The following is a 27696-nucleotide window of genomic DNA, read 5'->3' as shown; positions in this document are numbered from 1 at the left end:
ACATTCCTATAAGGCATCGGTGTAGTGAGCTGCAAGAAAGGAATTTATTAACTTAAGATCTGATGTGGTTAAATCAAAGGCTACTACTTATATTCTCTATATGTGATTAATATATTTCCAAGGATACAATAGATAGAGGAAACTGCAGCAAGCATTGATTCAACAATGAAATCTTTTTTAGTACTATTCTAATGATTTTAACTTCTTCAGCAGATTCCTGTATTTTAGAATATTAGGCTTTCTGTCCTTGCATGGCTGGGAGGCTATAAACAGTCACACTCATGGTTGTAAGAGCCTGGACAAACTTGTCATGCAAGTTAGAAAGCTATCAGAGGGGCTTGGATTGGAACACTCCTATTAAGCCGAGGAGAACTTTTAAACTACAGCTCTGAATTAATGTTTTCAGAGAAAGGTGGTTGGGGGGAAGCCCCCGTAAGTATTAGAGGACTTGGTAAGAGGCGTAAGATAGTAAAGCAGTCAGACTCCAGTTTTCTTTGGGGTAGATGCTCAGGTAAGTCCAGGGGGTTCCTCGAGTCCTGATTAGCCTTTGTCCGTCAGGCCTCTTCCCCAATTGACCTTTGCCACGGGTAGGATTTCCCTCGCTGGCTCCCGGCAATCAATAAAGCAGATGTTTTTCTGTAACTCTCTTGCTTTTTCGATGATCCAGTGGATGTTAACAGTTTGACCTCTGGTTCCTCTGTCTTTTCTAAATCCAGCTTGAACATCTGGAAGGTCACTGTTCATGTATTGCTGAAGCCTGGCTTGGAGAATTTTGAGCATTACTTTACTAGCGTGTGAGATGAGTGCAATTGTGCAGTAGTTTGAACATTCTTTAGCAATTCCTTTCTTCGGGATTGGAATGAAAACTGACCTTTTCCAGTCCTGTGGCCACTGCTGAGTTTTCCAAATTTGCTGGCATATTGAGTGCAGCACTTTCACAGCATCATCTTTTAGGATTTGAAATAGCTCAACTGGAATTCCATCACCCCACTAGCTTTGTTCGTAGTGATGCTTCCTAAGGCCCACTTGACTTCACATTCCTGGATCTGGCTCTAGGTGAGTGATCACACCATCGTGATTATCCGGGTCATGAAGATCATTTTTGTACAGTTCTTCTGTGTATTCTTGCCACCTCTTCTTAATATCTTCTGCTTCTGTTAGGTCCATACCATTTCTGTCCTTTATCGAGCCCATCTTTGCATGAAATGTTCCCTTGGTATCTCTAATTTTCTTGAAGAGAGCTCTTGTCTTTCCCATTCTATTGTTTTACTCAATTTCTTTGCACTGATTGCTGAGGAAGGCTTTCTTATCTCTCCTTGCTATTCTTTAGAATAAAATATTTCTTAAATATAAAAGCCTTTATTTATTTTAATTTTATTTTTGGCTGTGCCATCCGTGACTTGCAGGATCTTGGTTCCCCAACCAGGGATTGAAGCCAGGCCCACGGCAGTGAAAGTGCCAAGTCCTAACCACTGAACCACCAGGGAATTTTCTAAAAACCTTTAAAATTCCTTTTTTATAAAAGGAGTTCATTTGCAATTCTTTTCCATTAGGAGTTAGTTTTCATGATTATTGCTTACTTTTCCTGGTTTTCATAAACCTAAATTCATAAATTCAAAATAAAAATAACTTGCCATAACACAACTTAGTCTAACTTGATGGATAAACTCTGACTTACTGCCATCCTAGAGTAGGCTCTGTGTAGTGTGCGTCAGTCCATCCACAGTAATGCCCTAAGTAACACTGTTATAAAAAATTAGATGGTCATTAGCAGCTGATCATATTTTTAAAAGCTGGGAGAAATAGCTGATCAGATAGATGATAAGATATTAGAGACTAGAAAGATTTCAGGAGACTGAAACTATGATCCAGATTGAATATCATAAAACTTAATTTGAATAAATATCATCTTACACATAGCTCCAAAAGTCAACTTCCCAAATATAAAATTAGAGAGGTGAGATGGGGCAGCAGTGTGTATAAGGAATTCTGAAGGATATTACCATGCCAATAATTGTTCAGTAAAGGTACAGATTATGACTACAAAAGTTAGTCTAATCTACCTTAACATGTATCCTAAAAAAACAGTTCTCTTATGCTGTGCAAACAGTCTGTGAGTACAGGAAGCCATCTGTTTATTAGAGGATCATAGGTCCTAGAATAAAAGTCCACTTAAAGTTAATCCATTTCATTGGGTGTGGTGGAATTTTCCATTTACCTTCACAATTTCTACTCTTCTTTTTCTACTCTGTTCTGTGCCTAAGAAAACGGACCTCTTTGCCCTCTGGCTTCTCATTAGCTTTGGTCATTTGAAGGCACTGGCAGGAGATGAGAGGGCAGAAGGAAAGTAAATAAGAATACTTTATTTTCTAACTTCTTCCCCTTGTGATCCCTATGAGTTGGCTGTGTCCTCATTTTCTACCAAAGGTGGCACTCCCCAGATGGTACTCTCTGGGTTCAAGTCAGCTGCTCTCTACAGCTGATTCTTCAATTCTAGGATACCTTGGCTTCACACTATTGCTAGCCACAGGGAGTTTCTCTAAAATATCTCCAGTCAGTTCAATTGCTCAGTTGTGATGGATTCTTTGCGACCCCATGAATCACAGCACGCCAGGCCTCCCTGTCTATCACCAACTCCCGGAGTTCACTCAAACTCATGTCCATCGAGTCGGTGATGCCATCCAGCCATCTCATTCTCTGTCGTCCCCTTCTCCTCCTGCCCCCAATCCCTCCCAGCATAAGGGTCTTTTCCAGTGAGTCAACTTGTCGCATGAGGTGGCCAAAGTATTGGAGTTTCAGCTTTAGCATCAGTCCTTCCAATGAACACCCAGGACTGATCTCCTTTAGAATGGACTGGTTGGATCTCCTTGCAGTCCAAGGGACTTTCAAGAGTCTTCTCCAGCACCACAGTTCAACAGCATCAATTCTTCGGCAGTCAGCTTTCTTCACAGCCCAACTCTCACATCCATACATGACCACGGGAAAAACCATAGCCTTGACTAGACAGACCTTGGTTGGCAAAGTAATGTCTCTGCTTTTTAATATGCTGTCTAGGTTGCCCATAACTTCCTTCCAAGAAGTAAGCGTCTTTTAATTTCATGGCTGCAATCAGCATCCACAGTGATTTTGGAGCCCCCAAAAATAAAGTCTGTCACTGTTTCCACTGTTTCCCCATCTATTTCCCATGAAGTGATGGGACCAGATGCCATGATCTTTGTTTTCTGAATGTTGAGCTTCAAGCCAACTTTTTCACTCTCCTCTTTCACTTTCCTCAAGAGGCTTTTGAGTTCCTCTTCACTTTCTGCCATAAGGGTGGTGTCATCTGCATATCTGAGGTTATTGATATTTCTCCCGGCAATCTTGATTCCAGCTTGTGCTTCTTCCAGCCCAGCGTTCCTCATGATGTACTCTGCATATAAGTTAAATAAGCAGGGTGACAATATACAACCTTGACGTACTCCTTTTCCTATTTGGAACCAGTCTGTTGTTCCATGTCCAGTTCTGACTGTTGCTTCCTGACCTGCATACAGGTTTCTCAAGAGGCAGGTCAGGTGGTCTGGTATTCCCATCTCTTTCAGAATGTTCCACAGATTATTGTGATCCACACAGTCAAAGGCCTTACCATAGTCAATGAAGCAGAAATAGATGTTTTTCTGGAACTCTCTTGCTTTCTCCATGATCCAGCGGATGTTGGCAATTTGATCTCTGGTGCCTCTGCCTTTTCTAAAACCTGCTTGAACATCTGGAAGTTCACAGTTCACATATTGCTGAAGCCTGGCTTGGAGAATTTTGAGCATGACTTTACTAGCGTGTGAGATGAGTGCAATTATGCTGTAGTTTGAGCGTTCTTTGGCATTGCCTTTCTTTGGGACTGGGGTGAAAACTGACCTTTTCCAGTCCTGTGGCCACTGCTGAGTTTTCCAAATTTGCTGGCATATTGAGTGCAGCACTTTCACAGCATCATCTTTCAGGATTTGAAATAGCTCAACTGGAATTCCATCACCTCCACTAGCTTTGTTCGTAGTGATGCTTTTTAAGACCCACTGACTTCACATTCCAGGATGTCTGGCTCTAGGTGAGTGATGACTCCATCGTGTCTTTTTTGTACAGTTCTTCTGTATATTCTTGCCACCTCTTTTTAATATCTTCTGCTTCTGTTAGGTCCATACCATTTCTGTCCTTTATCGAGCCCATCTGTGCATGAAATGTTCCCTTGGAATCTCTAATTGTCTTGAAGAGATCTCTTGTCTCTCCTGTTGTTTTCCTCTATTTCTTTGCATTGATCGATGAGGAAGGCTTTCTTATCTCTCCTTGCTATTCTCTGCATTCAGATGCTTATATCTTTCCTTTTCTCCTTTGCTTTTCGCTTCTCTTCTTTTCACAGCTATTTGTAAGGCCTCCTCACACAGCCATTTTGCTTTTTTGCATTTCTTTTCCATGGGGATGGTCTTGGTCCCTGTCTCCTGTATAGTTCAGACTTAAATTGAAGAAAGTAGGGAAAACCACTAACCATTCAGATATGACCTAAATCAAATCCCTTATACAGTGGAAGTGAGAAATAGATTTAAGGGACTAGATCTGATAGATAGAGTGCCTGATGAACTATGAACGGAGGTTTGTGACAAAATATCTCCAGGCCTTTGTAAATAGTGAACTCTCCTCAGCTACCAGTTTGACTGTGTCTTTTCCTTCTATCTAAGACCCTAACTGATCCAAACTAAGTGAGATGTCATAGTACATAGTAAACAAAATTGTAGTTTGATTAGAGATTTTCAGTTGAAAATGAAACTGAACATAAAGAGAATAAATTCATCTTATGTGCACTGAATTTATGTTATAACTTCAACTTTATATCTTTTTTTAGAATAAACAAACAAAAAAGGACCACACAATTAGTAACAGAATGCTAATTGGATGTTAAAGCTGAAGCTCCAATACTTTGGCCACCTCATGCGACGAGTTGACTCATTGGAAAAGAGTCTGATGCTAGAAGGGATTGGGGGCGGGAGGAGACGGGGACAACAGAGAATGAGATGGCTGGATGGCATCACCGACTCGATGGACATGAGTTTGAGTGAACTCCGGGAGTTGGTGATGGATAGGGAGGCCTGGCGTGCTGTGATTCATGGGGTCGCAAAGAGTCAGACACGACTGAGCGACTGAACTGAACTGAATTTTATGTTAGGTCTTTGAAGCTTTGTTCAGGTTTTGTCTCTAGAATGTACTGTTTTATATGTGATAAGGAAAAGTGTAGAGAGTGACTGGCGAACTGCCTTAGTTGGGACAATTAGGGTAGTCCTCCCCAAGGAGATGTTTATGATGAGATCTGAATGAACAGGGGCTTGGTTGGGGGATTATGATGAATGAAAGAGTTTTTATACTCAAGTTTTAGGCCATCGTCCAGCTCAGTGAAGCTAAATGAAATGATGTATATCATTTTACATCATGTTGGTATATTTTTAAATACTGTGATTTTCCTGGTGATGAAGTAAATTTGCATTAATTATTCAGATTGCTACCCTGAATTTCTTGTGACTTGCTTTTGGTGTAAAAATAGACCTTGAAATTCTGTTTTAGAATTTCAAACTCAGTGTATTAACAGTAGGTCATGGAGGAATTGCATCCTGTGGCTCAGTGGAGATTGCAGATGTGACACATGCTCACCTAACTAACGATTTCAAAAACAACCGTCCCATGGTGTTTGAGTGCAAGGATGTGTGTGCTTGCAGTGATCTAACCTTCTAGAAAAGGAAAGTGAAAAATGAGGGATGTGCCTAATTTCAAGTAGCTTTCTGTTTCTGCCTTTTTGCTGAAAGTTTGAAGGAAAAGTAATAGAGAAACTATTAAATTTAGGGAAATCTCTGGCCATTCTTAGTGGGACTGGAGAAAGCAAGCTCCTGGGCCTGGATGTTTGGTTGGCTTGGATGTGTCTGCTTTGCACCGAAGCTGACACTGGTGTCTTTCTTCTGGCAGGTGGCTCAATCACAAAGGAGTGAGACAGAAGCGCCTGAATGCCTGGCTGGGAATCAAGAATGAGGATGCTGATGAGTAAGTTCTCACTGTACCTTTCGGTCAGAGGGCTTTGTTGCCAGTGTAAGACATGGGCCTTCTTAATGCTTGCCGAGTTACTTGAGCAAATGTCCTCTCTGTTATTTGAGGACATTTGAATCAAGGACTTTGCACCTCTTTAAATTGAATTGCTTCAAGAGTATGCTATAGGCACTTGAGTTCACAGACCTGCCAAACCATATGAAACCTGGATACTTAAGCATTGCTTATTTAGACAGTCAGGAGTCAGAGTCTTGGATGAGACATGTGAATCTTGAGCTTTCGGCATGATAGCAAATAATGACTTTTTTTTTTTAATCTTATTTTTTGAAATTATTTTTAAAAAATCCAACTACTTGCAATTCTACTTTGTTATTTTGTGGTTAAGATTTAGAAGAGAGTTTTATTCGTGGATTTGCTTTTAGATATAAGTAAACTGATTGTTAGAATAATATTTTAACATTTAATTTTTAGGACCTATTTTATCAATGAGGAAGATGAAAACTTGCCCCATTATGATGAGAAAACCTGGTTTGTTGAGGATATCAACCGAGTGCAAGCAGAGGACTTGCTTTACGGGAAGCCTGACGGCGCATTCTTAATCCGCGAGAGCAGCAAGAAAGGATGCTATGCTTGCTCCGTGGTGTAAGTCTTCTCTGGGGATAGAACCTTTTGAAAACTTCTACACTGATTAATAGAAAATCAACCACTCATAAAGTTCAGGTCAAATTAGTTGAAGTATGATAAAATGAGTAACCATGGCTTCAGTTCAGTTCAGTTCAATCATTCAGTCGTGTCCGACTTTTTGCGACTCCATGAATCACAGCACGCCAGGCCTCCCTGTCCATCACCAACTCCCGGAGTTCACTCAGACTCATGTCCATCGAGTCAGTGATGCCATCCAGCCATCTCATTCTCTGTCGTCCCCGTCTCCTCCCACCCCCAATCCCTCCTAGCATCGGACTCTTTTCCAGTGAGTCAACTCGTCGCATGAGGTGGCCAAAGTATTGGAGTTTCAGCTTTAGCATCAGTCCCTCCAATGAACACCCAGGATTAGACCTTTAATATTTGTACAAAGAAAAGTTAGTTGCTGTAGGAGATATATAATCTGAAATTATTTGGGGGATTTTAATTTAAACGGTAAACAGGCTAGGCCCTGCAGTTGTTTGTTGTTGGATTTCAGGTATCTGAAAAATAATTGGAGATTTTTCAATTGAAAAGATCACTTAATTCTTTAGTAGTCTCCTGCATGCCTAACTTGGCTTTCATTGTCAAATTATGAAGACTTGATTAAATAGAACTGTTTTTACTTCAGAAGAAAAACTAAGTTTTATACTTAAATAGTATCATGTTGAGTTAGTGATAGAAAATGTTGGATGTTTTCTTACAACTGTTTGGAAAAGCTTATTTTCCTTTTAATGGAAAGTGAAATTCTGCTGCTGCTGCTGCTGCTGCTAAGTCACTTCAGTCGTGTCCGACTCTGTGTGACCCCATAGACGGAAGCCCACCAGGCTCCCCCGTCCCTGGGATTCTCCAGGCAAGAACACTGGAGTGGGTTGCCATTTCCTTCTCCAATGTGTGGAAGTGGAAAGTGAAAAGTGAAAGTGAAGTCGCTCAGTCGTGTCCGACCCTTAGCGACCCCACGGACTGCAGCCTACCAGGCTCCTCCATCCATGGGATTTTCTAGGCAATAGTACTGGAGTGGCTTGCCATTGCCTTCTCCGAGTGAAATTCTAGGGACAACTAATTATGCCTCAGTCAGATTTTGCTGTTTTATATAATATATATATACATAATATAATTATATAGTATATATATAATAAATATAATTATATAGTATATATATATAAAACAGTTGCATTTTTAAGGAATATATATATATATATTGCTATGTTTTCATTGACAGTGACCATACCTAGAGAGGAGGTATAGTATGATGGTCATGAGAGAACCTTTGGAATCAGATATACAGGATTCAAATCCTGACTCTACTACTTAACCATACATGTGACCTAGGGTAAATTACTTCACTTTTCTTTTCCTAGTTTCTTTATCTATAAAAGAAACATAATAATAATATCTACTTAAGGGTTTTTAAAGTATTACATGAGTTAATATATGTGATATAATATGCTTTGATCAGTGCTGGAACATAATAAGTAAATGTTGTTTACTAATATTATTATGATAATGATGCTTCTGCTGGCCATGCCAGAAGGCAAGCAAGGATCACAAATGATTTGAGGACAAAGTGGTGAGGCTAGACAAAAGACACTTGTATTAACAGAGAGATTTACATGATCATCTTATCCTTAGCGATCTATCTCTGTCATGCAGAGTTTGAATCCAGCTTTACCTGGTTTCAAAACCCACATTTTTTGTTTTTTTTGGCACTACACTTTTTTCATTTCACAGGTAAATATCCAAGATAAGTGAAATCACCGTGACATAGGTATCACCAGTAGGCTGTGTGCATGAAGAACTGAGTCAGGTGGAGAACGGGTTGGGAGATTTTTGTGGAAGAGGTGGTGTTGAGCTGGACGTGGAAAGGATGAATAGTGGGGTGTCTGTGGGCAAAATGTAAGGGAGGTATTGGATTAGTGTTATCCCTGGATAGAGCTACTTGAAACATTTCATTTCTTTGTGACCTGGGCTCAGATCCTCGTTATCTGAGTGGAAATGGCAGGAAAAGATGGCTCTTGTGGGATCTGAAATCTTGTAAGAACGATAAAAAGAAAACAGTAAGCCCAGTGCATCAGCCCCTCACCCTTATCCAGGTCCCTGGGTGGCAGCCTTGTGGGTTAAGGACTTGGCTGGTGGAAGGTGCTGCTCAGCAGCTTGGGTAATTCCTGAGAGACCAGGGAGCAGCTTGAGTATCTTGGGGAGCTGTGTTCTTTTTCCCTTCCCTTTAGCCATAGACTTGACCAGTAGTGTGGATTTCTGTTGCCTATGAAAACCAGCTTCAGTAATATATCATATTGGGGTTCACCTTGGGGGACATTGGAAGCAAAAGAGTCTGGCATCACAGACTTCCACTTGTTTGCCAGCCACTGCAGCTATAGAAAGCCTGCTTATAGTGAATTTTCAATTTACTTTGGACTAAGTTAAGGACTTGCTTAACTCTACAGCCTTCTCAGGCTAGAGACCTGTAGCCAACAATGAATGTGTTTATGTTAGGTAGTGAGCAGTTGTGATCCTTACATTGTTATTGCCATTTGGCATAAGAAATTTGATTAGGAATAGAACATATAGATCAACAAGGAAACAGAAGACTTGAACAACTCTATAAAACAACTAGACATAGGTGGTGCTAGTGGTAAAGAACCAGCCTGCTAATGCAGGAGATGTAAGAGATGTGGACTTGATCCCTGGGTCAGGAAGATCCCCTGGAGAAAGAAATGGCAACCTGCTCTAGTATTCTTGCCTGGAAAATTCCATGGACAGAGGAGCCTGGTGGACTACAGTCCATGGGGTCACAAAGAGCTGGGCACAGTTGAACTCACCCACACACACATAGAGACATCTTTAGAACACCCCACTTAACAATAGCAGAACATACATTTTTCTCAAGTGCACAGGAAACATTATCCAGGCTAGACCACACTTTAGGCCACAAGTCTCAATAAATAGAGTTGAGATCATACAAAATGTTGTCTATAACCACAATGGAAAGAAATTAGAAATAAAAAATAAGGAAATTTGGGAAATTCACAGAATTGGACAATAAATAACAAGTTCCTAAATAACCAATAGATTAAAAAAAGAAAACAAGGGAAGTTATAAAATACTTTGGGTTAAAAGAGAAACACAGAATAGTGAAACTTATCTAATATAGCTAAAGCAGTGCTAAGAGGGAAATTTATAACTGAAGCTCTCAAATCAATAACCTACCTTCTTCCACCTTAAGAAACTGAAAAAAGAAGAGCAAACTAAACCCAAACAAGCAGAAAGAAGGGAACAATAAAGATTAGAACAGAAGTAAATAAAATAGAGATAGAAAATAATTGAGGAAATCAATGAAACTGGAAGATGGGATGATGGGGTGAATAAAATTGATAACCTCTTTTCCTGTAGTCATGCACAGATGTGAGAGCTGTACTGTAAAGAAGGCTGAGCACCAAAGAATTGATGCATTTGAATTGTGGTGCTGGAAAAGATTCTCTAGAGTCCCTTGGATAGCAAGGAGATCAAACCAGTCAATTCTAAAGGAAATCAATCCTGAATATTCAGTGGAAGGACTGATGCTGGGACAGATTGAAGGCAAAAGAAGGGGGTGGCAGAGGATGAGATGAACTGACTCAGTAGACACGAGTTTGAGGAAACCAACTCAATGCACATGAATTTGAGCAAACTCCAGGAGATGGTGAAGGACAGAGGAACCTGGCATGCTGCATTCCACAGGGTCGCGAAGAGTTGGACATGACTTATGACTGAACAACAACAGCAAAGCTAAACTCACACACACACACACACACACACACACACACGGGAGACACATACACACACACATAGGAGACACACACACACACGGGAGACACACACACACACACACGGGAGAGAGAGAGAAGACACAGAGCAGTAAAATCAGGGTGAAAGAGGGGACACTCGTAGTCCTTACAGAGATTAAAAAAATAATAATGATGGAATACTATAAATATATGCTAACAAACAACCGAGATGAAATAGACAAATGCCTGGAAGCACACAAACTACCAAAACTGACTTAACAGGAAGTAGAAAATCTGAATAGAACTATAATAAGTAAAGAAACTGAATCACTAATTTGAAAAACTATCCACAAAGAAAACCCCAGGCCTAGTTAGTTTTACTGGTGAATTCTAACAAACATTGTAAAAAGAATTAATACAATTCCTTCACAGACTTTTCCAAAAAACTGGAGCAAATACGTCACAGTTCGTTTAATGAGGGCATATTCCTTATAAATATAGACATAAAAATCTTTAACAAAACACTAGCAAAGCAACTCCAACAGCTTATAAGAAGGATTATAAATAATGACTAAGTAGAATTCATCTTAGGAATGCCAGTTGATTCAACATTAAAAAATCAGTGTAAATAAACCATATAAATAGATTAAGGACAAAAATCAACTGACAAAAATCTACTAATTATTTCAGTAGATTCAGAAGAAGTATTTTTACACTCTTGTTTGTTAAAACACACCGAAAAAACTAGAGCTAGGTGGTTATTTCTCAGTCTGATAAAGGACATGAAAAACCCAGAGCTGACATCATACTTAGTGGTAAAAAACTGAGTACTTTACTTTTAAGAGCAGCAAGAGACTAAGGATGTCTTTTCTTACCACTTCTAATCATTGTACAGAAAATTCTAGCTGGGACATTTAGGCAAGAAAAAGAAAAGGCATCCAGATTAGAAAGGAAGAAGTAAACTATTGGAACTAATAAATGCATTCAGCAGGGTGCAGGTTAAAAGATTAGAAACCAAAAATTAGTTGTATTTCTGTATACTAGCAGTGAACAACCTGAAAATGAAATGAAAACATACTATTTGTAATAGCATAAAAATGATAAAATGCCTAAGTTTAAAGTGCAAGAGCTGTACAGTGAAAACTATGAAACATCATTGAAAGAACTTAAAAAAAATTCTAAATAAGTGGGAAAACATCCGTGTTCATAGATGGCAGTACTTTCGACATTAATCTGTGTGTTCGGTATAATCCCCATAAACAGTACCAGCTGGCTTTGTACAGAAATGACAAGCTGATCTTAACATGGATATGATAATATAAGGGATCCACAGCAGCTAAAATAATCCTGAAAGAACAGGAAAGAATTGAAGAACATCTCCCAGTTTGAAAACTTACTACAAAGTTGTAGTAATTAAAATTGTGAAGTACTAACATAAGATAAAAGTTATGACCAACCTGGACAGCATGTTAAAAAAGCAGAGACATTACTTTGCCAACAAAGGTCCGTCTAGTCAAGGCTGTGGTTTTTCCAGTGGTCATGTATGGATGTGAGACTTGGACTATAAAGAAAGCTGAGCACCGAAGAATTGATGCTTTTGAACTGTGGTGTTGGAGAAGACTCTTGAGAGTCCCTTGGACTGCAAGGAGATCCAACCAGTCTATCCTAAAGGAGATCAGTCCTGGGTGTTCATTGGAAGGACTGATGTTGAAGCTGAAACTCGAATACTTTGGCTACCTCATGCAAAGAGTTGACTCACTGGAAAAGACCCTGATGCTGGGAAAGATTGAGGGCAGGAAGGAGAAGGGGACGACAGAGGATGAGATGGTTGGATGGCATCCTCGACTCAGTGGACATGGGTTTGGGTGGACTCTGGGAGTTGGTGACGGACAGGAAGGCCTGGTGTGCTGCGGTTCATGGGGTTCCAAAGAGTCAGACACGACTGAGCGACTGAACTGAACTGAACTGAGGGCTTCCCTGATAGCTCTGCTGGTAAAGCATCCTGCAATGCAGGAGATCTGGGTTCGATCTCTGAGTCAGGAAGATTCCCTGGAGAAGAAAATGGCAACCCACTCCAGTATTTTTGCCTGGAGAATTTCATGGACAGGGGAGCCTTGGCGGTCTACAGTCCATGGGGTCACAAAGAGTCAGACACAACTGAGTAACTAAGCACAGCACAGCATAAGATTAAATATGTGAATCAGTGAATAGAAATGACAGCCAAGAGATGACCCCCTACAGTTATGGTCGGTTTGTTTTCAACAAGGTCCTCAAGACCATTCAAAGGGGAAAAAATAGTCATTTCAACACACGGTGTTGGGACAGCTAGTGAGCCACATGCAAAAGAATGAATTGAGACCCCCCACTTCATGCCACATACAAAATTTAACTCAAAATGTGTCCTATAACAAAATGTAAGGGCTAAAAGATAAAACACTTAGGAGAAAACGTAGGCATAAATCTTTGTCACTTTGGAATGGCCAGTGGTCTCTTACACATCAAATGCATGAACGACAAAAAGATGAATAGGACTTCCCCACAATTAAAGACTGTCTGCATCAAAGGACACTATCGGGAAAGTGCAAAGACAACCCATAGAATGGGAGAAAATATTTGCAAATCATATATCTAATCAACTAGTATCTACTATGTAAAGAACTCTTAATAAAAAGACAACTGCCCCAATTTAAAAATGGGCAACGGCAAATAGACATTTCTTTAAAGAAGATATAAAGATGGTTAATAAACATATGAAAAGATGTTCAGCATTATTAGTCATTCAGTTCAGTTCAGTCGCTCAGTCGTGTCCAACTCTGCGACCCCGTGAATCACAGCATGCCAGGCCTCCCTGTCCATCGCCAACTCCCGGAGTTCACTCAAACTCCTGTCCATCGAGTCGGTGATGCCATCCAGCCATCTCATTCTCTGTCATCCCCTTCTCCTTCTGCCCCCAATCCCTCCCAGCATCAGAGTCTTTGCCAGTGAGTCAGCTCTTCGCATGAGGTGGCCAAAGTATTGGAGTTTCAGCTTTAGCATCAGTCCTTCCAATGAACACCCAGGACCGATCTCCTTTAGTCATTAGGGAGCTATAAATCAAAACTACAGTGAGATACCACAAGGATAACTATAATAAAAAAGATGGACAATAACAAGTGTTGACAGGGATGTGGAGAAAGCTGCTGGCAGGAATTTAAAGTGGTGCAACACTTCAGAAAACAGTTTGGCAGTTCCTCAAAAGGTTTGACTTTCTTTGGCAGGCAGGTTTGGGGTACATGCCATGTGGCTTGTGGGATCTTAGTTCCCCAATGAGGGATTGAACCCAGGGCCATAGCAGTGAAAGCGCAGAGTCCTAGCCACTTGACTGCCAGGGAATTCCCAAAAAGTTTGTTTCACTTATGATTCAACAGTTCCCCTCTTAGGTATACATCTAGGAGGAGTGAAAACATGTGTCCATACAAAAACTTGTACATAAATATTCATTATAGCCAAAAAATGTTAACAATCCAAGTGACCCATAAATTGATGAATGGATAACCAAATTGCAGCATGTCTGTACAATAGAATATTACTCGACCCTGAGGAGAGATGAAGTCTCGATACATGACACCACATAAAAGAACCTTGAAAATGGCATGCCAGGTGGAAGTAGCCAGACCAAAGATTGAGTAATACTGTATGATTCTGTTTATATAAAATGTCCAGAATAGGCAAAGCCGTAGTGACAGGAAGTAAATTATTGGTCAGCAAGGTCTAAGGGGAGGGTGGAATACAGTGAATGCTGATGGCTACGTGGTTTCTTTTTAGGGTGATGAAAATATTCTGGAATTAGTAGTGATTGTTGCACAATCTTGTGACTGTTGTAAAAACAACTGATTTGTACATTAATTTTTTTTTTTTTTTGGTTTGGTTTGCCCCCTTCAGTGCATTCTTACCTAATTAGGCCCAGAGCTGAGTGACTGAATGCAGTCACCCATTTTAGCCCCACCAAGTCTTGGGAAATGAAGGGTGTCTCTGTGACCAGTGTGGAAGGGGCTGGGGGGACACAAGGGTGTGATATCATACAAGCTCTGAGGCACAAAAGGCTGCTGCTTCTCCTTTGCAGAGCACCTGCTGTCAGACTTCTGGTCTTCAGGGCCCCTTTACGTGGCCATCTGCCATAACGCACTGTGGTGTCTGTGCTGTGTCGTTGCAGCGCCGACGGAGAGGTGAAGCACTGTGTGATCTACAGCACTGCTCGGGGCTATGGCTTCGCAGAGCCCTACAACCTGTACAGCTCCCTGAAGGAGCTGGTGCTCCACTACCAGCAGACGTCCCTGGTGCAGCACAACGACTCTCTCAACGTCAGGCTCGCCTACCCTGTCCACGCACAGATGCCCTCGCTCTGCAGATAAAGAGGGAGCAGCGGCTCGCCAGCAAAAGTTTTCTACAGTTTTTATTAGACTCTGAGGGCATTCTTTCTACGTAGACTGCTTGTTTTGCACAAGAAGTGATTCTGTGAATGTGAAGTGGAGAGGCCGAGCAGCAGCCGGCCAGGATGGGGACGTACGGGGCCTGGGGTTCTCGGGGACTCAGCCGTGCCACTGCACTGACATAGGAAGCTGGGAGCAGATGCTGGTCTGGGGGAAAGTCTTTCATTGGGGTTTTGTTTTACTTAGCCAGGCACTCTCAACAGAACATGTTAGGCCTGATTGGGGTGGGGGTCGAATCTGGAAGCCTCTGAGGAGTCCCTGTCCTCTTCTGAGAGGCCAAGGTGCTTTAAGACTGTGGTAGGGCTTGGCCCTGTTGGGAGTCTGTTTTGGTCTGGCGGTCTCTCTTCCTCCCAAAAAGAAGGTGGTTTTGGTTCAGTGGTAGAATGGCATTTGGTGAAAAAGACAACCAAAGGAAAATGGGGAGGCTTGGGATTTTATTTAAAGAATTGTTAATCTGTGGGTAAAAAAACTTTCAACCGAAGGTACCTAACCAGTATGGTTTAGGTGTCAGAATCTCAGTAGCTCCTCTCTCTAAAGAAGCATTATGTTTAGAAACCATATTGGTCCCAGCAAAACAATGATTGCTGCCAGACTAAGGTGCGATGGAAGATGGTGGCACTAGTATCTGAACGCACACTTCTGAACCAAAACTTGAAAATAAAAGGAAAACTAGAGACTGTTAGTTTTAGCAGACACTAAGATTGGTCATTATAATTCCTTTTGCCCTGCCCTTGTTTCTCAGAGATGAGGAATAGTGTTCTTTTTGTGGGCTGGTGAGCTTTGAATTATAAAATGAAGTTGGTGCTTGTGTGGTGGTGTTTTCTTAGCGTAAAGAATGATCTGTTGTTTGAAACCTTTGTAACTTGTGTGTATGAGTAAAGAAAAGGTGCAATCCAGTGCTTTTAGATGGCTTGATATACCAAATAATGATCTAGAACAACATTCTTCTATGTGCTTCCACAAGTTGAAAGGTCCTGCAGAAACAGTCAGCGTGTTTAATTTCCTGTCATCTCCTGTCCTTTTCTGGGTAGGGCCAAGGGAGCCATTGGTGGCTAAGGGTGTGGCTGGAAGGGAGCCAGGTGTGGTCAGGGACTTTAGTAGGTCACAGGCCTAGGACTCTGGTGTCCCGAGCAAGGGCCGTACGTCACCCCTTGCTTCCAGATAGTGGTTGCTGAAACTTCTGCAAGGAGAGGAAAGGATGGCTTGGCGTTCAGACTGTTAGCTGAAGTCATCTGGAAGCTGTTCTTTGCCTTTTTTGTGATCCTGCCATTAAGATGATGTGCACAGACTGTCCTCATGCTCCAGTGGCCCTGATTTTAGGTCAGGAACCTTCTGCTTCATGTGGTTTAAGCCTTCCAGCTGAGTGAGGCTGGGCAAATGGAGTTGGGGCAGCATCAACTCCTACCTCCATCGTGCTCCACCCCCATCAGTCAACACTCATTTGACAAACAAAACAGTCCAGCTGCCTCTGAGCCAATCCTAGAGCTGTAATAGCCTCAAATGAGTCAGCTGTTTGAGCCCAAAGCTGTGCATTCAGGCTTCCTGGGTGAGTAGGGAAGCCAATATCTGAGTCTTATTGAATCAGGTTTACTAGGGAAGCTCTAGTTTGGGGGATGAAAGAAAGAAATTTTGGTTTCCCTGAGCACTTATCTTGGTGACAGGATCTAGAATGTGCCACAACATAGAAATAGATTAAAATTTGGGGGAGAACTTCCAGTTACAATGAAGACAGAAAGGAAAGGGGGCATATCTTTGGCTTTTCCTTGGTTACATTGCAGTTTCAGGATTGGATGAGGCAGACAAATGAACCCTCCTCCAGTGTCGCTGTTCTAACCTGAGCTCCTAACTGATATCAGCCAGTTGGACATTCCTTCCCCAGATGGCCAGATTGAAATCTTGCTGAGAATTTTACTGAGAAATAAGGCCAGACCAACTACTGCGAGGCATGCCTGATGGCTTTGTGCCTTAAACAGTTAGATGCTCAAGATGGGGTGCCAGGAATCCCTTCTTTCTGGTATTAAAATTTAATGTGTTCTGGTTATCTCTTAAAACAAGAACCAGGATACATGCTGTAACGTTGAACCATGCTGTGTTGCTTGTCAGGCAGCATGAATTAAGGGCGTATAGGGAGCAAGCAAGCATGGTCTGTCGCCCACACTTGGGCTGGCTTGTGGAGGAGGGCCACTCATTTTAAGTCCTACATTCCTTCACCTGTTTGTTGCTTTCCTGTTTTTCATTCTTGAATTTGTTGCTTTGTGGGAACTAAGACATAGGGATCATTTGAGAAGTTTGAAAGTATCTTTTCTGACTAGTTGCCACATGATTTGCTTGATCTTGACCAGTGGAAATAGCAGAGGGACCAGTCTACTAACCACTGGGAGGGGTACTCTGCAGCTCCTTTATTCTGTGGTCCTGGCCTCCTTCATCAGAACTTCGCTCCATGTCTTATCCCATGATCTGGGCCCTGGGATTCTCTCCCGGCATCTTCAGTGCAGTCTCATTGAGGCAGAGGGTAAAGAAACAGACCAAGACCAGAGGGGCTCATTGTCTTCCCGTCCAGGGCAGCTGGCCACCAACATGGAAGCAGCTCGAGGCTGGCTGGCACTGGTCAGAGGCCTGTCTATTCTGGGTGGAGCTTTCATCACAGAACAATGCTTTGTCTCCATCTGGCCACAGATGCTAACTAAGCCTCACCCATAACTCAGGCCTGTATAGACTAGCAGTGTCCTTACCCCTAATTTGGCCAAGATTGAGGATTTCTGATACCACCCTTACTCTGTCTCCAAGCATCGATGAGACCCTCACAGGCTTTGCAGAAGGTCTGAGAACCAGTGTGGTGTCTTCCATGGGTCTCCTTACAGCAAGGAACGAGCCTCATGGGTCCTCTTGAGCCAAGAACTGCATCTGGGCAAATTACTGTTTTTTCAAGGTGTTTTCTGTTGCCAGTTAAGACTCCTTACTAGCTAGCTCTCTGTGAGGCTTCAGTGGCCTCAAAGCAGAGGGTCCAGATGGGGGCCTAGCTGGGCCCTCTGTTGTCAACTGCTCAGCCTTGCTCTAGCTCCAGCCACTTGTGACGAAAAACAACCTTGTTTCCTTACAGATTGCAGCATGTGACTTTGGTGCCCTATTGTTACTTGTGAAAAACCTATTCTTCTGTTGTCTTTGATGTAGTCAAAAAAATTCATGTAGTTACGTAAAAATATCTGATTCACAGGGAAGCCAACTATATGTCTTGTGTTGGGACAGTTCATAATGTAGTTCATAGACCACTTTTGCAAATTGTTCTTGTCACCAGGTGTGTTCAGACATTGCTGTGCAGTTGTGGGGGAGGGTGGGGGGAAGGTGAGGGGAGATACTTTTCGGTCTTTTTGTTTTTTACCTTCCCCAAGAGGGGACAGTCTGGCCAACTTGCTCCAGTAACGCAATAAAGACATTGCAATAAAGCCCCTTTCGTTCTCATGCTGTGGTAGAGGTGGGCTGGGGGTGGGGGCAAAAAGGACTGGGGTACCGAAAAGTCCTGAAGCTGCCAAACCTTCTCTCCCATGAGCACCAGAAGATCGGTCCTGGGGCTGAACTGGGCTACAAAAATGCTTCCACCAACACTGAGGGACGCAGAAACTAGCCCTGAGAAAGTTTAACATTGAAGCCCTTTCATCACCACCCCATTCCTATTAGAAAGCCCAGAGTTGATTCTCATTACATCTCTTTGCCCAGAAATGTGTTTGCACATTCTGTTGTGGGGGTGGAGGGTGTGGGCTGGCTTACAGTGTGTCCTCTTGTGCCCCAGGCCCTGTCACCCTCCTACCACAACACTTTGTTGAGATCCCTACGTGCTGGGAACGTAATCAGCAAACATCACCACCACCCTGGGCAACAGGCACTGCGGTTCTTATTCCGGTCCCTCAGGCCCCACCCACACATACTGAACTGCAGATCAGACTGAAGGGTGATAATCTGTTCTAAATGACTTTGCCTATATTCTTCCTCCCCACTATACTTAGCTACAGAGCACCCTGAAGGCCAGTGCTAGGAACCATGGATAATTTCCCCTAATTCCAAGAGTTGTTCCCACCCTCAGCATGGGATACTCAGACTCCTATCTCCAGCCCAGTCCTCTCTCCTGAACTCCACCTGCTGGTGGGATAGTGCCGCTGGCCCCTTGGATGTCCCACAGGAGTTTATTCACAGAGGAAACATATGCTTGGCTATGAATTCCCTTACCTTCCTACCGCCACACCTATAACTGGTCTACAGCCACACAACTCCTCCCCCTCTCACCTGTTAAATTACACAAGGTAGCCCTCCTCCTACTTAAAGCTGTATTTTGGATCCTCTTTTTCTTCCATCTTCTCAGGCATCTCCCATGAGTTTACCTGTTGTTTCCTCCCAGCTGGTTGGGTGTCTCTCACTCTACTTGCTCAATCACTACTCAGTCCTTTATCTCTTCAGTTCAGTCGCTCAGTCGTGTCCGACCCTTTGCGACCCGATGAATCATAGCACGCCAGGCCTCCCTGTCCATCACCAACTCCCGGAGTGCACTCAAACTCACATCCATCGAGTCGGTGATGCCATCCAGCCATCTCATTCTCTGTCGTCCCCTTCTCCTCCTGCCCCAATCCCTCCCAGCATCAGAGTCTTTTCCAGTGAGTCAACTCGTCGCATGAGGTGGCCAAAGTATTGGAGTTTCAGCTTTAGCATCAGTCCTTCCAATGAACACCCAGGACTGATCTCCTTTAGAATGGACTGGTTGGATCTCCTTGCAGTCCAAGGGACTCTCAAGAGTCTTCCCCAGCACCACAATTCAAAAGTGTTATCTCTTCAGGGGAAACCTTTTTAAAAACATCTCAGTTTTTGTCTTTATTTCCTCACCTCCCCAAGCTTTTCAGTCCAGTCCCCACCGCTATCTGAAACCACTCTCCTTGATGCCTTTGGTAACCAGCATTTGTGACAACCATTCTCCATGAAAAACTCTGTCACTGACTCCATGTTCATTTATCTGGCTTTCCTCCTGCATCTCTGACTGCTCCTTTTTAAAATAAAATTTTTGACTGCACCACACAGCATATGACATCTTAGTTCCCCAACCAGGGATTGAACCTGCACCCCCTGCGCTGGAAGCGTGGAGTCTGAACCATTGGACCACCAGGGAAGTTCACTGGACCACAAGGGAAGTTCACTGTACTCCTCTGGCCACCTTCTCACTTATGCTTTTTTCTTGGCAGTTTTAGCCATATCCATGAAGTCACCTACCATCTCTCAGCCAATTATATCCGTCTTCATTTCTCCTGCCTCGACTATGTTGCCAGGCACCTCATACTCAGAATACTGAATGCAGGGTCACCACCGAGGCCTGGTTCTCTTTCATTATTTCATATTTCAGTGACTGGAAGTGAACAATTTCATCTGGTTCTGTACATCAGGAATGTAGTCATCTTTGATACTTTTGCTTTGTGTCTACATAAAACCCACCACCAACCCATATCAGTTTTACTTTCTAAATATCAAAGGCATCACTCCTCTCCAACTTCACGGGTTCACTATCTCTAGCCTATTGGAAGGCTTCCCTTCTTTCATTATTGCTTCCTCAAATTCATTCTCATCATAGCAACCAGATTCATCTTTTCAAAATACAAATCTGGGGAGTTCCCTGGCAGACCAGGGACTAGGACGTAGACTTCCACGGCTGGGGCCCAGATTCAGTCTCTGGCCAGGGAACTAAAAAACCAAACAACAGCCACCCCCCCACCCATACCCCAGATATCCAAATCTGAACTTGTATAAAACCATTAAATAACTTTCAATTGCTCTTTTGGTAAATCACAAAATTCTTAAAATGGCCTCACATCTCCCAAGTTCTGCATCTCTGTTCATTTGGCTCCCTCCTCAGCTAACCCCAAGGGCTTGGACCTCTTCCTTCTGCACGTCTTCTGTACAGTTCCCTTCTACTCTTGTGGATTTAGTTATCATCTCCTGGATGGTGGCTGCCAGGTCTATGCGCCTGGCTCCCTACACCCCCATTCCCTCTGGGGACCTTCCTCACCGTTGGCGTCCTAGTCCAGAACACCGGAAGGGGTCACTACATGATTGTCTCCCTGGTCCACTTACCCCCTGAACCTGTCTACACTGCAGCCAGTGGTTCCTTAAGCCTAAATATGATGATACCACTTCCTTGCAATTACCTTCCAGAAGCTCCTCATTTCTGTCAGGCTAGTCTGGCAGTATTTCTCAAGGGAAGCACCACTGGTACTTGGGGCAGTTGCCCTAAGCATTACAGGATGCTTAGCACCTCTGTGCCCACTCCTCCCAAACCACTTCCTTCCCGCATTTCCAGCCTCCTGGGTTGGGGGCAGTTTTCTCCCATGAACTGCTGCAAGATGTGCCGCGCCTCCTCCACCTGCAGTGTGGTGCTTCTAACCAGATCCTGACGGACACGGTGGGGCTGCCACAGGCAACTAGTTTCCTGTGTTCCCAGTGTCCTAGACTGGCTGGCCAAGGATCTGCCATCAATGCATGACTGAAGGAAGGAGGGAGTGTGAGGGGCCTGGAAGGCTGAGGGACCAGATATCTGCCACCACAGGCAGAGTGCGCCCTCTGGCGACCACAGTCTTCCCCATGCTGTGAGACAGACCTGCAGAACTGGTGACGAGCCCAGCCAGTACCCAGAGGCATTTTCCTGCCTCTAGGCCTCTCCTTCTGACCTAGGTATTGGATTATGAACAGTTATGGGAAGACAGCAGTCTGGCAAGTCCTCTGCCACTATGGAGGCACTCCCCCATGGCCCTGCCCTGCTCCTGTGATGCCATCTCCCGACTCCATCCTCCTCCCTTCCACACTATCCACTCACCAAGTGCATTCTGCCCATGGTGGCAGCCCACATCAGCAGTGTCCATCTCCAGTGCTGAGGCCTGCCTGATGATAGCCCAGGGAGGGCTCACTGGCGACAAACATTAAGGGTTTGTGACTTAATCAAAGGCAGTTCTCTGTCAGCATTTTACCAAACAACTTCTCCTTCCATGTAAAAACTTTTTACTTTTGGATTTTATGACTCTTCTGGCTGCTTCCTCTGAGTCTCCTTTCTTTGCGTTAAATGCTAGTTCACTACCAATGATACACTGATGGTGCTCAGATTTCCATCTTCAGTCTAGGTTTCCCGACTGAACTCCAGACACATGCACCCAACCTGCTGGACGACCCACAAGTACCTCAAATTAAAGAAATCCCAAGTTCAACTCTTCACCTCTCTCTACCTCTTTTTCTTCATTTACTAGCGAAGAGGCACTCCAAATGAGATAAATATGGGTCCCAGAGTCAAGAGGACCTCGATTCTAATCTTAGCTCTGCCCGGGCTGTATGATCTTGCCCACGTGAATGTCTGAAAAACCTGAGTTCCCTTCTCTAGAAAGCACGAATATTTACGGCTACTGGTTCCCCATCACCTAGAGAAAGTCTAAATTCCTAGAAGACTCTTAGATATGGCCCTAGCCTAACTCACTAGACTCAGTACCAGTTTGAATTATTTTTAGTACTTTGAATGTACCAGGTATATGGCAAATGCTGTGTGCTTTCTCTGGACATTCTTTCTCACACTAAATCCTCATTCTTCCTGCAAGTTACTACCTATCATCTATCCTTCAGGTTTGAGCTCAGACCCCACAGTGTCTGGGAAGCCTCGCTGGCTTAGGCTCCCAGGACAGTGGGAACTGTCTCATCATATTCTCAGCACCATAGGACCTTATGTTACATGTGTATTGACTGAAGGAAAGAAGCAAGCAAAAGACATAGATAGTTTCCAAGAGCGTGTATTACACAGGACCGAGTGCAAGAAATGGCAAACAAGTTCTATGTTTGCTTTAAAAGCTCATCAGGTTCCAATGCCAAGTCCTGATGCTTCTGAGGGCCCCCTTGGTCTTGGCCCTTCTGGAGCAGGCTGGGCCCAGGCTCCGGGGTGAAGGGGCAGCTCCTGCATGGAACATCCCGCCTCCTGTCACCTGAGGCATCAGGCACTTTGGTGACGCCCAGCGCTGGCTCCTCTTTCTCCCTCTGTGCACACTCAGACTCCCATAGCCCGCTCTGGCTGGGAACCTCACAGGGTGGATGGGCCAGCCCAGGGGCACTGGGTGGCCATGACTTCCCCTCCTGTCTGGGGGACAGGTTTGCAGGGTGGCCTGGAGTTGTAGTTTCCAAATCTTGGGAGCTGGCTGGCCCATCTTCCATTGCTGCCTTTCCGGTTGGGGATGCCCTGTCAGGGCCCTTGAAGAGGAACTTCCAGGACCACGGGCCCAGCTCTCCAGGGGTGGAGGCAGTGGAGCAGCTGGCAGGGATGAGTCCTGAAGAGCCCGGACAAAGTGCTGTCAGTGCCTGGGTGTGGAGGTGCTGGGCCTTCCAGCAGCCTTCAGCGGGGATGGGGTCTGCGGGGCCAGCCTTCCCCAGGTTGGGGGTTGAGGACGAGGAGCTGGAGGCCTCTTCAAAGGCCTGTAGGATCCCAATCTTCTTCTGGGGGACACCAGGGCCTTCCATTATGGGAGATCCCAGTGTGACCCCTGTCAGTAGGCCTGGGACCACTGGGCCCTGGCCCCTGGGATCCCTGGGCAGGAAGGCATCCTCTTCCTCACCCTCTCCTGCTCCTCTGGGAGGTGGATCCTGGCCCCCTTCTCGGTGGGGTACCAAGCTTGGCTCCTGAACACCTTGGCTGTTCTCAGGCCCCTCATCAGTGTCATCTTCCGAAGAGTCAACCTCCCGGATGGCTTCCTGCTTCTGCAGTGACTCTCGCCGTTCAGCCCGGTCCTGGCGGAGGGTCCCTAGGGCCCGTGAGGGAGCAGCCTGCAACACCCCTTTCCCTGGCAGCGCCCCCTTTCCAGACAGCACACTCCTGGTCCCAACTACCTCCAGAGAGCTAACTTCCCTGGGAGGCAATTCCTTCTTCAGCTCGGTGGGGGGCAGGTCAAGGCTCTGTTTTCGAGAAGCGGCGAGCTTCTTCTCAGAAGCAGCCAGCGCAGCCGCCAGTTTCTCAGCCGACTGCACCCTCTTAAGCAGTGGTGAGCGGGGCGGCTCTGCGCTCTTGGGCCGTGAGAGTTGCCGGCCTAGGGGAGGCGACAAGTGGAGCTTGGTGGGGAAGGCCTGGGCCCCGTGGCCAGACAGGGGTGATGGGGAACGCTGAGGTGAAGCCGCTGGCGGTGGGGAAGGGGTGTGGGCCAGTGGTGACAGCGGGATGCTGCCTGCCGACTTGCGCCGTGGAGAGCGGTACTGGCGTTGGAGCTTGGGCGCCAGACCATGGAGGGAGCTCGGCCGTGTGTGCCCAGAGCCGGCGGGAGAACTGGGCACGCTGGAGCTGGGGGAGCTGCTCTGTGATGAATTGCCCCCCACTTTGCACAGACAGACACACACACAGAGGTAGAGAAGTTAGCTCTTAGAAGTGACTGAGGGGAAAAATGGGGCTTAGCCCTGGAATGTCCCAGGTCATCAAGGTGACCCCACCAGGGAAGCAGAGCTAGGGCTACAGACATGAGGTCATCCCCCGCCTGTCACCTCCCCAGGACTGCTGGATCTGCTGGGGGTGGGCTGAGCAAGAGCCTTGGAGAGGGACAGGTGAGATGCACAGAGGGCCCAGGACTCTGCCACCTCCAAGGGGCTGCTCTGCAACTTGCGGGGAACCCTCCATACCTGAGTGCATGGCTTCAGGGGTCACCCGGTAGCCCTGCGTGGGAGAGCGGGGAGAAAGACTGTGGCTGTGTGTGGGTGAGCCTGGCCCACTCTCGCCGGACGACAGGGAGCGGTTAAGGGAAGAAAGGCTGCGGCTGGTGTGGAGCAGGGATGCCTGCTTGGTGATCTTCCGGAACAGGGAGCTCCTTTTTCTGCTGCAGAGATGAGGTCAGAGGTGGTCTGAGCTCTGACCAAGGCACAGCACACAGTGGGCCCAGGGTTGGGGTCCTGGGCACACACCTGCCCTGGTGTGACTGAGCGGATCCCCATGGCTGAGTCTGGCTCACCTTTCTTGTCCATCCTTGCCCCGGCTCCGCTTGCTCCTTCGGGCCATCTTGGCCTTGTAGCTGCCCTTCCGAGCGGGCCCCACCTTAATGGACGTGTTCTCCAGGGGAGTTGTTGAAATAGACACCTTGTTTCCACTCTGGGGAACAGAGCATGGGCCCAGGCTAAGGCCGCGGCCATGTTCCTGCCCCAGTCCCTCGCTCCAGGCACGGCTGTCCACAGCATGAGCTTCTGCCTCTGCAGCACCAGGTCTGAAACAGGGACCGCCTCCCCTCTTCACAGAGCAGGAAACAGCTCCACTGGAGCCCGAGTGGCTCAGGATTGGGAAGAGAGAGAAGAGGCTCACAGGCGGGTCCTCCATTCCACAGCTCGGCAGGATCCCCGCCTTGGTCAAGGAGGGTGTCACCTTCCAGTGAAAACCCTCTGCTCCAGCCATACCCATGTGTATGCACACCTATCTTAAGTGCCAGCTGGGCGTGTGCCCCACTCCCCCACGGCCAGTCACAGACTCAGGATAGGGTCACTCAGGGGTTGCAGGTGGCATGCCCAGCACTGACCTTCAGGATCAGCTCCACCACCTCCGTGTGCACCAGCCCATGCACAGGCTCCCCGTTGACGTGCGTGATGAGGTCCCCCTGACGCAGCCCTGCCTCACTGGCTGGACCTCCGTCCTCCACGTGCTGTGCCAGGGAGAAAACAGTCCTCAGTCTGAAGCCTGAGCAAGAAGGTGGGCCTACTTCCGCTCATCGAGCTGTGACCCCTCTCCGCCCCACCCTTTGACCCTGGAGGGGGGTGTCGGCAGGGACACAAACAGGGACAGAGAGGCCCTAGTAAGAGGAAGGAAGGGGAGTGATGAAGTTGGGGCACAACAGGTCTGGATGGCCCGACATACCCACACCATGTGGTGCACAGTGTAGACATCTGAGTCACCCATGTAGACACGGATGGCGCGTAGGGTGAAGCCATACTTCTTGCCGGCTCGGTGGATGACGATGGGGGGCCGTGAGCTGCTGAGGGCTGGCAGGAAGTCCCTGCTTGGAGAAGAGTCCCTGGATGATGGGTTGGATGACTGGGAATGCGGGGACATGGGGCTGGCCAGTGGAGAGCAGGAGTGGTGCTCTGGAGAAGGAGAAGCTGGGACTTAGCAGGTCCATGCTTGAGCCCGGCCCATTTGGGCTGTTGCTCCCACATAGCTCTAGTCACAGAGCCTGCCTCCAGCCCTGTTTTCCCCACAGCCTCCGAGCAGCAAAGCCCCCTCATGTGCCCAGACCCTCAAAGAACCAGGAGGTGATGGAAAATGGAAGCGAGCATTTACTGAGTGCTTACTTACATGTACTAGGGACCATACAAGTGCTTCACACTTGAATGTCACAATTATCCTATGAGCTACCGTTATGGATATTCACATTTTTTGATGAGGAATTTGAAACTCAGAGGAGTTAAGCAACTTCCTCAAGATCAAGGGCCCTTTAGAGATGGACCAGGATCTGAATGTAAGCTCTCTGCCTTGGAGCCTGCATTGGCCACACGGGGCTACCTGCCTTCTGGCGCACACCCACAGCCTGAGACTGATACTCCATCAACAAACGGACAGAGCGACAGGCAGGCTTTCTGACACCTGCTCCTCAACACAACGCACAGACACACCTGCTGGGGGCAGACCCCTGGCCACAGGCCCACGAGAGGCCAAGGCCCTCGCTATGAATCTTGATCTTCACTCCCTGGGGGCCTCACCGGCTGGAATGAGAAGGGACAGGGCTGTGGCTGAGGCGGACTTGATCACTTTGTTGATGGGGCGAGCAGTGCGCTTTTCTATGGAGTCCCCAGAGAGCAGGCGGTGACGGGCCCTGCGCACCGCCAGGTCGCTGATGGCCTTGGCTGTGGCTCCCTCCGCCAGCTGTGGGGTTCCGCGGCCTCCTCGGGTCTCCATGGCTGTGGACCAAGAGAGTAATGGGGCCCACTGTGCAGCTGAGCCTCCACTCTGGGCCCCCCGCAGCAACCCAGCCAGGCCCTCCACTCGCGGCGCCGCACCTGGGCTGGGGGCGCTGCTCTGGCCCGCAGGCTCCTCATCCAGCTTCAGCCTCCGTTCGGCTGGCCGTTCCAGGGCAGGCCCAGACGCCCCCTCTCCAGACGGGGGAGTCAGAAGCCATGCACCCTCCTGCTGCTGCCTCCTGGGAGCGCCAACAGCCTCCTCAGTGCCCTCCGGGAAGCGAGGCGTGTCCAGGAGGCCCGAGCAGTGGCGCCGCACTGTGAGCGGAGGGCTGGAATCACTCTCCGTGTGGGACGACTCGGACACCGACAGCCGCTTCCGTAATCTGGGAGACACGAGGCTGAGGGTGGAGGGCCCGGCGGCCTCCCTCCTCCAGGCCAGGCCTCCTTGGGGGCTCGGCTCACAGAACCTCCCTCCGGGAGCCGCACGCCCGAAGGCCCCTCACGGCATCACATCCCTCCCCATCATCGGTGACCGCCCCACGGATGCCCTTGCCATGCACCCCGCCCGAGCTCTGAGCGCTCACATCTCAGGGGAGCCGATCACCCAGCTCCGCTCTCGGCCCCTCAGCCCCGCCAGGCCGTCCGTGCGGTCCTCCTTCTCCTCGCTCAGGCTGCGCTTGGTGGGGGTTGGTGTCCGGCGCTCCTCAAGCAGCGAGAGCCGCTCCATGCTGCTGTACACCTGTGGGCACAGGACACCTGCCGGGATGCCCAACTACCACACCACGGGCCACAAAGGATCCCCAGCGCCTGAAGCC

At 46.6% G+C, this 27696-nt stretch overlaps 2 protein-coding genes across 9 annotated transcripts in view; one reads left to right on the top strand and one right to left on the bottom strand.

The window, feature by feature from the left end:
* PIK3R3 (phosphoinositide-3-kinase regulatory subunit 3) overlaps window positions 1-18386 on the top strand; it is a 105970-nt gene extending 87584 nt beyond the window's left edge. Inside the window, exons 8-10 of the mRNA XM_055402214.2 lie at window positions 5974-6048; window positions 6523-6693; window positions 14689-18386. Of these exons, the coding sequence (XP_055258189.1) occupies window positions 5974-6048; window positions 6523-6693; window positions 14689-14887 (445 nt within the window). The 3' untranslated portion in view covers window positions 14888-18386. The remainder of the gene's footprint in view (window positions 1-5973; window positions 6049-6522; window positions 6694-14688) is intronic.
* Window positions 18387-22731: 4345 nt separating this feature from the next.
* The window catches only part of MAST2 (microtubule associated serine/threonine kinase 2), a 217028-nt gene continuing 212063 nt past the window's right edge, over window positions 22732-27696 (bottom strand). For 4 of the 8 annotated variants that reach the window (XM_088835263.1, XM_088835264.1, XM_055404060.2 and 1 more), the window contains 8 exons: window positions 27466-27620; window positions 26981-27264; window positions 26684-26881; window positions 25842-26068; window positions 25507-25629; window positions 24952-25088; window positions 24626-24819; window positions 22733-24327 (listed from right to left, as the gene is read on the bottom strand). In XM_088835263.1, coding sequence (XP_088691389.1) covers window positions 22805-24327; window positions 24626-24819; window positions 24952-25088; window positions 25507-25629; window positions 25842-26068; window positions 26684-26881; window positions 26981-27264; window positions 27466-27620 — 2841 coding nt within the window. In that variant the 3' untranslated portion in view covers window positions 22733-22804. Of the gene's footprint in view, window positions 24328-24625; window positions 24820-24951; window positions 25089-25506; window positions 25630-25841; window positions 26069-26683; window positions 26882-26980; window positions 27265-27465; window positions 27621-27696 lie in introns of all 8 variants that reach the window. The other 4 variants (XM_055404056.2, XM_055404058.2, XM_055404057.2 and 1 more) reach the window with 2 other exon arrangements.

The sequence above is a fragment of the Moschus berezovskii genome, chromosome 4 (assembly GCF_049115385.1).
Source record: "Moschus berezovskii isolate FMDL1 chromosome 4, NW_MosBer_1.0, whole genome shotgun sequence".
Lineage (NCBI taxonomy): Eukaryota > Metazoa > Chordata > Mammalia > Artiodactyla > Moschidae > Moschus > Moschus berezovskii.
Note: the sequence above shows the minus strand (reverse complement) of the source record. Positions and strands in the feature narration are given on the sequence as shown.